The sequence below is a fragment of the Lampetra planeri genome, chromosome 44 (genome assembly GCF_965212315.1).
Source record: "Lampetra planeri chromosome 44, kcLamPlan1.2.h2, whole genome shotgun sequence".
Lineage (NCBI taxonomy): Eukaryota > Metazoa > Chordata > Hyperoartia > Petromyzontiformes > Petromyzontidae > Lampetra > Lampetra planeri.
The window spans coordinates 4,153,314-4,163,684 of record NC_136150.1 but is presented as its reverse complement, the minus strand read 5'-3'; the positions used below and the strand labels follow the sequence as shown (position 1 = coordinate 4,163,684).

General features: G+C 59.8%; 1 protein-coding gene across 1 annotated transcript in view; it reads right to left on the bottom strand.

Moving 5' to 3' along the window:
- Nucleotides 1-417: 417 nt before the first annotated feature.
- The window catches only part of LOC144732827 (plasma membrane calcium-transporting ATPase 3-like), a 30,303-nt gene continuing 20,349 nt past the window's right edge, over nucleotides 418-10,371 (bottom strand). Inside the window, 6 exon segments of the mRNA XM_078614442.1 lie at nucleotides 418-2,731; nucleotides 7,976-8,089; nucleotides 8,091-8,159; nucleotides 8,584-8,691; nucleotides 9,295-9,506; nucleotides 9,950-10,163. Coding sequence (XP_078470568.1) covers nucleotides 2,324-2,731; nucleotides 7,976-8,089; nucleotides 8,091-8,159; nucleotides 8,584-8,691; nucleotides 9,295-9,506; nucleotides 9,950-10,163 — 1,125 coding nt within the window. The 3' untranslated portion in view covers nucleotides 418-2,323.

Below are 10,371 nucleotides of genomic sequence, written 5' to 3'. Positions count from 1 at the left end.
AGTGTGTTACGCCAGAAGTGTATTTATAATAGAGCGAGACATCATTTCGCACGTGGACGGAAACTGGAGTGCCTGGAAACCCCTCCCCCCTCCCCGCATGCGTGCAGTTACACAACACAAACCCACTTGCTGTACTGACACGTCCCTCCACAGCGGCACTACCATCATTTTGGCGATTCACCAATCCTACCGCGAAGCGCCTGGAATCGGCAGGAATTGTAGCTGCCCGACCCGGCTAGATTCCTGGACGCGTTCTGGAGGTTCGCGCTGGAAACACGTGGGAGGGGGTAGGTCCCACGGATGGACTGACCCCTGCCATGGGAATGTGGAGTTTTAAACCACTGGCTGGGGGGGCGGAGTGGAAAGTGGTGGGGGGTGGGGGGGATAGGCCGGCGAAGATGATCGACGCTCTGACAGTTTTCGTTTTGGTTGAGAGTGAAAGTGAAGCAGTGCTACGAGACGAACATCCACAGTCATCAGCTCTCAGTGTCCCACACACCGTACAAAATGGAAGCGCAAATGTTCACGTGTGTGCTCAAGTGTGCGCGTGCTCACGTGTGCGTGATTGAGTGTTCACGTGTCTTCAAGCGTGTGCGTGCGATCCAGTGTTCGTGTGTGCGTATGATAAAGTGCTCATGTGTGTGTGTGTGCCTACGTGTTCATGATGTTTCCGCACTGCACAAGTGAGTGTGTATTAATGTGTGTGCGTGCGTGTGTACACGTTCATCTGTGCACGCATGTTCCTCTGTGTTCGCGTGCGTACGTGCGTGTATTTAGGTGTTCACATGTCACTTTAAGTGCGTGCGTGCGTGTGCTCATGGCCGTACGTGTTTACCCAGTTAACATGGAACGTCGATCCAACGTCCGGCACATTTACCAGATATACGTGCATTAAGTGTCCGTGTGTCTGTTCAAGTGCGTTGGCGTGCGCGCGTCCCGAGTGTCCACACGCGCGTGTGCTCTTAGGGCCATCTTGGGCCTGCGTCGTGCGGGATTCGCGACTCGCGCCATCTCTGCCCCGACCTTTGCCGCCTCCGTGAGCGGTCCGAACAATAAATAAATAACGACAACTTAAGACCAGAAACGGCATGCTCTTCAATTGCATCGCTGACACCGTGGAACGAAATGGGTCCTCGTGAGGTCAATAGGTCAATACGGGTCGCGGGTCAGCGGCTGCCCCCGTAAGTGGGAGGTGAACCCGCGTGACGTCGCAAGCTGCCCAGGTGGTTCGTTCCCAGGGAAAACAGAGGCCCCCCAATGTCATTAATGTAGTTTTCGACGTCCTCTCTTCTCTCGCGTCGATCCCTGGTTTTACTCAGGTGCTGCCCCGCGGGGCTCGAGATGATTCACACAAACGACCGGATCCAATCCCTGAGCACAACAATAAATCCAACCCGCGTTGTTTTTTTTCCGTTTCCCTGCAGAGCCCCGAGCTCCTAAATTTCGCGTGGAGTCCGTGTTGCTCAGTGAACGGCAACAGAGCCTTCATTTCACTTCGTTGGGGGCAAAACTTGGTGTGGTAGGTTGGATTTGGGACCTCTCTCGGCATGAGCTTCTTGAACTAGGGGAGCGAAGTTCAGCATGGTGAGGTCAGGAGGTTACGTGGAAAAGTGGGACAAAGTGCAGCCCCCCCCCCCATCCAACATCGGCCTTTCGTCCTTTGGCCCACACACAACTCCGCCGTGTTGCCTGGCAGGCTTCGGGCCTTGTGCATCTCACGAAGGATTTGACTGAGAGGAAAGGCCCTGAATAATGAATCCACATTCTCGGTTTCCATTTTACCGTTCACATTTCTTCCGTCAGACTCTCCCGCTTGACAATTAGAAGAACTCCCCCCCCCTCCCAACACACCTCATTGGTTAAAACAAAAGTTAAAGGCTGTTCGCACGCGACGACGATGCCTCCGGCCGCTATTTTGGCGGTTGGTTCACCCAAGAGGCCAAGCGGCAAAACGGGCACCGAGGTGGCGACGTCAAAACCAATATGGCGGCAGAACCAAGTTAGCGGCCCCAAAAATGGGTAGCAAAACCAGGATGGCAGCACCAATATGGCAGCCACAAAACGGTGACGAAACCAGGACAATGGCGGCGGCAGCAGCAGCAGCAGATCGACGAAAAGGGACAGAAAACCCCAAGATGTACGCGACAAAATGGCGGCCCCGAAATGGCAGTAGCACCAACAATGGCGGCAACGGCATGGCGGCAACACCCAAGATGGCGGCGTCAGGGGGCGGCACAAAGATGACGGCCGTACAAAAATTTGGCCGCGGCGGCGGCGCCGAGAACTCGGTGTGGTAGAAACACGGCGGCTGCGGTGGCCTCCCCTAGAGTGAAGTCTCGAAGCTGTGGAAGGGGCTGCCGGGGCTGGAGGAGGCGGTGGCTGATTTGCTGGCGTCCTCCGTGCTCAGGAAGCTGATGCCGCTGTCGAGGCCGCGGCGCTCGAGGCCGTACGGCTGCAGGTTGAGCTGCTGGTGGCGGTCGTGGTGGTTGTGGTTGTTGTTGCGGTTGGGCGACGGCCCGCCGAGGCCCGCGACGGGCCGCAGCCCGTCGTTGCGCTTGGTGGGTGCCTCGTCCTCGTCCGCGTCCGTGTCATCGATGAGCGGGATCTGCGGTGTGGCGTGCTCGCCCTCCGTGAAGTCCGGCTGCGACATGAAGTTGTGGATGGACGTTCGCGAGTCCGGTTTCTCCAGCCCCTCGTACAGCGAGCTCCGGAAAGCGTTCACCACGCGGATCTGCGCCCGGAGGGGGGGAGGGGAGGTGAAAACGCGACACGGCATCATTTGCCAGCAGTGGTCCCCGCGTCTACACCGGTAAACGTGGAAAGTCGGGCCTACGTTGGCCCGACGGTTTCAACCTCATGCGAACATTGGCCCAGCGTTGGCAATGTTTACTGAGAGTGGGCATCTATCAAGAGTGTGAGCTAGTAGACTGGAGTAGGTGGCACGTGACTTGTGGACAGTAGCCACTGTGGGTGTCATGGGTGCCCCGGCACCCCCAACATGTCGAGACACGAGTCTCGGTACTGAGTTAGTCGCCAGGATTTTCGTGGGTGCCACGCTATCCCTGGGGGGAGGGCGAACTTCGCCGATCCGATCTGCGAGCCGGGAACGCTGCTGACCTGGAACGGATCCGGCTGAGATGGAACCCCACGTAAACCTCTCATGTGAGCGCACAGAAAAACCAAGACAAAGATCCCCCACCTTGACATACTGTTGGGCAAGTGCTGTTAGCGAGCACCTATGAAGACCGGAACGGCACACGAGGTGGTGGGTGGCCAGCACCACGCCCGGCCGCCTTTGTCTCCCCAGTGGCGATGTTTACACACCGCACCAGATACTCGTTTGAGGCTGAGCCGACGTAGGGGAGGCCTAGGCCCGGTTCAGATAATCATCACCGGTGTTGGTGGCTGTGAGGGGGAATCGAACCCGGGTCACCGGGGTTCGTAGTGCAGCGTAGCGCGGACCGCTACACTTCCGTGTGAGCACACACACCCACACACACACACACGTACACACCCACGTACACACACCCACGTACACACACCCACGCACACACCCACACACACCCACACACACCCACGCACACACCCACGCACACACCCACACACACGCATACACCCACACACGCACACACCCACGCACGCACACACCCACGCACACACAGCCACACACCTACGCACACACGCACACGCACACACCCACACATCGACACACACACGCACACACCCACCACGCACACGCACACACCCACCCACACACACCCACGCACACACTCACACGCACACACCCACGCACACACCCACGCACACACCCACCCCCACGCACACACGCACACACCCATACATCGACACACACACGCACACACCCACCATGCACACGCCCACCCCCACGCACACACGCACACACCCACACATCGACACACCCACGCACACACCCACACACCCACGCACACACCCACCCCCACGCACACACGCACACACCCATACATCGACACACACACGCACACACCCACCATGCACACGCCCACCCCCACGCACACACGCACACACCCACACATCGACACACCCACGCACACACCCACACACCCACGCACACACCCACCCCCACGCACACACGCACACACCCATACATCGACACACACACGCACACACCCACCATGCACACGCCCACCCCCACGCACACACGCACACACCCACACATCGACACACCCACGCACACACCCACACACCCACGCACATACCCACCCCCACGCACACACGCACACACCCATACATCGACACACACACGCACACACCCACCATGCACACGCCCACCCCCACGCACACACGCACACACCCACACATCGACACACCCACGCACACACCCACACACCCACGCACACACCCACCCCCACGCACACACGCACACACCCATACATCGACACACACACGCACACACCCACGCACACGCGCGGGTTAGAGCAGAGCAACCGCTGGGGGGCGCGCCCGGGTTAGCGGCGTGATCGAGGTGGGGGTGGTGGGGGCGTGAGCGGAGATGAAACGAGCGAGGCAAAGGGGGTGAGTTTAACAAGCAGGGTTAGTTAGACACGGCGCCACTCGTCAGCACCCACGGCAGCAGGAGCTGCAACAGGAGGAGTGGGGGAGGAGGGGGGGGGCATCAGTGAGGAGAACACGCGACAGATCGCACTGCAAACCGGGACCAGCTAGGTCTGAGCTGCAAACTCAGATAACCCCCCCCCCCCCAGTGCCGGATTATCCTAGTTGCACAAGTAGCTACGCAAGTAGCTACATAAGTAGCTACATGTGGGCTACTTATGTCGCTACACAAGTAGCTACACAAGCTACGGGCCCTGCACTTACTATAGTACTATACCGCCTTCAACTTTTATAAACGACTGGGTGTTTAAGGTTAACGATTTTTACGTATTATCTGGCTTAATTGCAAATGAAAAAATACACTTACTTTACTATGCAAGTAAAAAATTTGTGTTTTAATATTTACGTTTTTATTTTATTTAGGGCCCCTTTATAACATATGCTACAGGCCCCGCACTAGCTTAATTTGGCACTGCCCCCCCACCCCAAAGCAAGGTCCAAGCATTCAGGCGAGGTTTAGAGCTGCGTGAACCCTCACACTGTCCTTGAAACAAGGCCAAATAATCATCATCGTCATCATCAGATGCAGTCAATCCACTGGTGGATGAAGGCCTCCTCAATGCGCTGACATCTCCGGCGATCCCGCAAACGTTCAACGTTCCCCACGAAGCTGGAACCAAACCCGGCTTGGTGGAGTCTCGGCAGCAGCTCCTCGTTTGGTTTGGTCGGAGCCTTGATTTCTAACATCAGTCCAAGGCAATGTCTAACCAGCGTCGTGGGGCTACGCTTGGACTGAGCCCTGACCCTAACCCTTGCCAGAAATCCACACCTAGCCAAAGCCCTAATCCTAGCCAGAGCCCAAATAGCCCTCAACATTACATTAGTCCTAACCGTAGCCCAAAATATCGATGTTAACCTTAGTCATAACCTGAATCATAATCTTAGTCCTAACCCTAGCTCTCATCCTACTGATACGCCTAACCCTAGCCCTAACCTTAACCTTAACCCTCATCCTACTGATAGTCCTAACCCTAGCCCTAACCTTAACTTTATCCCTAAATCTAGCCCGAACTCTAGCCCTAATCCTCATCATACTGATAATCCTAACCCTCATCATACTGATAATAATCCTAACCCTTGCTCTAACCTTAATTATCTCCCAAACTCTCGACCTAACCCTCATCATACTGATAATCCTAACCCTAGCCCTCACCTTAACTTTATCCCTAATTCTAGCCCTAACCCTCATCCTACTGAGAGTGCTAACCCTAGCCCTCACCTTAACTTTATCCATAACTCTAGCCCTAACCCTCATCTTACTAAGAGTGCTAACCCTAGCCCTCACCTTAACTTTATCCCTAACTCTAGCCCTAACCCTCATCCTACTGATAGTCCTCACCCTAGCCCTCACCTTAAACCTAACCCGAGCCCTTGGCTAGCCCAGCCACTCCCCGAGAGTGGCTGGGCGAGCCCCGTGGGGCACTGCACGCGTGTGAGAGAGCCACACAAGCCATCAGCATTAGTGTACGGCCGTGAAATTCTGCAGTCTCAGTCCCTGCCTCCCAAAAGACTGCATTTGATCCCCCCATGTCATCGGGACTTGCCTCTTCGTTTGCCAAAATAAATTGCCAGGTTGGGCATTTATATAAAATTAAAAGAATAAAAGCAAAAACCCCATTAGAATAAAACGGTGCAACATGAGATTTAGTTCAAAGGTATTATTTGACCCAGGTGAAAGGTTAAGTTGGACGACAACTCGTCATCAATGCCACAGCTGCCCACTTTGTTGCGGTGGGAATGAGCCATGAATCGACATCGCTTCGGCGAGCCCTGCGACCGAGGTAGGGACTGACTCACGGCAGGGGGGGGGGGTGCAAAGCGAAAGAGCTTCTTGCAAACGTCGTCGACGGTACTCACGCCGTCATGGGGAAGAGGGGGGAGCGGGGTGGTGAGGGCACTCAGGACGAGTGGTTAGACGTCTGTTAAGAGAAAGACGGTGGTCAGTGTGGGAGTGGACGGAGGGGTGTTAAGATCGGGGGAGGACCACTCACACCACGGACCATCGACACTGAACGGCGACGAGATAACACGCGAGGAGGTGACACGGACAGGCGGTCGTAACCGGGTATCCCAGCATACTTTGCATGTCAAGGTGACACCAACGGTCCTAAGTAGCGCATAAATTGCAATTTCGTGTCCATTTATATATTAATTTTTGTCATTTACTCCACCGATTTTATGGCAACCGCTCAGTCACCCTTCGTGCTATCGAAGAACGGAAGCGGATATCAAAGAACTAGCACCGAGACCCCTTCGAGCGACCGCCCGCTCCAAGCACGGCAGCTTGGGTGCCACCCTCCCTTACCTGTGACTCATCCAACAACCGCCCCCCCCCACACCCGCCGCCCCCGGTTGAAATTTTACCCTCGCACATCCACGCAGGACGATCTGCGCGACGCGGCCACCCTGACGGACCCCGCTCGACGACTCGGAGGAAAAGGGGGCGGGGGGGGGGGGTGGAAATCGGGCCGAGAGCCGACCGGCAATCTGAGCCGCAGGAGACGCCGCCGGAGGAGGCGACGGTAGCGGCTCGCGCGGCCGACTCCGCGTCGCCCTGTGGCGGAACGCGCGACGCGGCGCGGGGACTACAGCGGGTGGGTGCGTGGGGAGGTGGGGGGGGTTACTTCGTCAGACGCGGCGCGGGGACTATAGGGGGTGTGTGCGTGGGGAGGTGGGGGGGTTACTCCGTCGGGCTGTGCGCTGGAGAGAGAGCCCTGCTTCTTGAGCGAGGGGCGCCGCGGAGCCGCGCCGCCCGTCAGGAACGTGTTGAGCGAGTTTATCTGTGGGGGGTGGGGGGGGTCAGGGGGAAGGGGAGCGGGGGTCAATGGGAGGGGGGCACTTGCGGGCCCCGGCGGTGCGCGGGGGGGAGGCATGGTGCGGTGTGTGGTGGTGGTGTGTGGTGGTGGTGGTGTGTGGTGTGTGGTGGTGGTGGTGTGTGGTGGTGGTGGTGTGTGGTGGTGGTGTGGTGGTGGTGTGTGGTGGTAGTTTGTGGTGATGGTGTGGTGGTGGTGGTGTATGGTGATGGTGTGTGGTGGTGGTGTGGTGTATGGTGGTGGTGTGCGGTGTATCTCGTATGACCAGGTGAGAACTCGAGAATGCAGGGACCAGGATGAGACTCATTTGCGAGCTGTTAATCTGCCAATGGGGAGCGCTGCTGCGTAGTCCCAGCTGAGTAAATTGGTGGCAGTGGTGGCCGGCGGCCGCGGTTGATGCCGCCTGGATGTGGCGCAGGGTGGCGCGCTCGCCTGCGCGGACGGTGCAGTGCGGCGTGCCGTGGCGCGGTGCGCTTGGGCAAGGTGCGGTGTGCGGTGCGGTGCCAAACCTGCGTCTGGATGCGGTGCAGGCCGCGGAACCACAGGATCTGCCCGTGCCGCATCTCCCTTTCCGCGTGGTCGATCTCCTCCTCGTCGTCTGGGCCCTCGTCCGGGGGGGGCGAGCGGGGGGCCCGGCCCCCCCCCCGCGTCCCGCAGGCACCGCAGTCGCGCCGTCGGCACCGCTGAGATCAGCTGAGCACAAGGGCGATGGCGGTCCCCCGCATTAGCGAGCGCCTATTAAGGGCCTGGACGCCCTCATGCGAGTGGGGCAGAGGGGGGGGGGGGGCACTCCGAGAGCCAGGTGACAGCGGTCCTCACCAGTGTGTGTGTCACCTGTGTCACTAGTGTGTGTGTCACTGTGTGTGTGTGTCACGTGTGTGTGTGTCCCGTGTGTGTCACGTGTGTGTGTGTGTGTGTGTCACCTGTGTGTGCGTCACGTGTGTGTGTGTGTGTGTCACGTGTGTGTGTGTCACTGTGTGTGTGTGTCACCGGCGAGCGTGTGCCACTGGTGAGTGAGCGCGTGCGTGTCGCGCTGCTGCCCGTGGCGCTGCGGGCGAGGTGGGCGTGTGTGGAGGCGCCGTGTGTGTGTGGGTGCTGCCGGGGCGGGCCCCCTCACCTGGCCCCACAGGAGCTCGCCAGCGCCCAGGAAGACGCACCACAGCCAGTGCTCGGGGCTTAGGCCCGAGCAGCTGAACGGCTTCCCCCCAAACTGCACGATCACCACCTGCGGCACAGGCAGCGCGGGGGGGGGGGGGGGGGTGAGCGAGGGGCCGTGGTTTGTGGTGGGGGGAGTGGTTGAGGTGCGGGCGCTGGGGGCGGTGGGGGGAGTGCTTGAGGTGGGGGCGATTGGGGTGGTGGGGGTGGTGGTTGAGGTGGGGGCGGTTGTGGTGGTGGGGGTGGTTGGAGCGTTGGGGGGTGTGGTGGAGGTGGGGGCGGGTGGGGCGGTGGGGGGAGTGGTGGAGGTGGGGGCGGGTGGGGCGGTGGGGGGAGTGGTTGAGGTGGGGGCGTTGGGGGGAGTGGTGGAGGTGGGGGTGGTTGAGGCGGTGGGGGGAGTGGTGGAGGTGGGGGTGGTTGAGGCGGTGGGGGGAGTGGTGGAGGTGGGGGTGGTTGGGGTGGTGGGTGGAGTGGTGGAGGTGGGGGCGGTTGTGGTGGTGGGGGCGGTTGGAGCGTTGGGGGGAGTGGTGGAGGTGGGGGCTGTTGGGGTGGTGGTGGAGGTGGGGGCGTTGGGGGGAGTGGTGGAGGTGGGGGCGGTTGGGGCGGTGTGGGGGAGGTGGGGCCGTTGAAGGAGGAGGAGGGCGATTAGGAGGAGGAGGAGGGGGGAGTGAACCTGCACGACGAAGGTTCCGAAGACGATGGAGCAAAAGATGGGGTTGCGGAAGACTCCGTGGAAGACGTTGCGCTCCCCGTGGATCTTGCGCGCGTTGATCTCGTTGAAGAGCTGCATCATGACGAAGGCGTTGAAGATGATGGTGTAGTGCTCCGAGGGCGGCGCGTGCAGCGGAGCGTTGCGCCCGCTGTCCACGTCGAAAATCCGCTCACCTGCACCGAAGACAGAGATCCCCCGCGTAGCCTTAACCGACTGTCGGGGCAAGTGCGGTTAACGAGCAGCACCTACGAAGGCCGGCACGTCGCACGAGGTGGTCGGGGTGGCCAGCACCACGCCCGGCCGCCTTTGTCTCCCCAGTGGCGATGTTCACACGTAGCACCAGGTTCTCGTGTGTAAATTTCAGGGCAACCGCCCGAGCGGCAGTCACCCTTCGTGCTCCCGGAGAATGGCTCGCGGAAGCGGACATCAAAGAACTAGTTCGAGCGACCGTCCGCTCCACCAACACACGCACAGCAGCGTGGGCGCCGCTGTGCGTGTGTTGGTGGCTTGGGTCGCTGAATTCGCAGCGCAGCGCGCTAACCATTGCACCGCCGGTTCCACACGGGTACGCCACGCGCACACGGACGCACGCGCGGGTTCCCTGCACGAGGCCCACCGGCGAAGAGCAGCGTGAAGATGACGGTGAGCTGGTAGATGGCGTGGCCCAGGATGTTCTTGGTCATGGTGAGCGACACGAGCGGCTTGTTGCGTCCATACGGCCGGCGCAGCAGCAGCTCCTCGGTGGGCGGCTCCGTGGCGAGCGCCAGCGACGCGAACGTGTCCATGATGAGGTTCACCCACAGCATCTGCACGGCCTTGAGCGGGGAGTCCTGCACGGCGCGGTCCGCGGTGACGGTGGACGGGAGGTTGCGGGGGGGGGGGGCGGGGGGTTAGAGGCCGGAGAGACGCGAGGGCGGCCCATGGTGAATTCCTGGGCCGGGCTGTGAGCCTCCGGTGGCGTTTCGCGGTCGTGGCCCCCGCCCGAGCGGTTGTGTCACTTGTTGTCGTCGTCGTCGTCATCATCGTCAAAGTCATCAT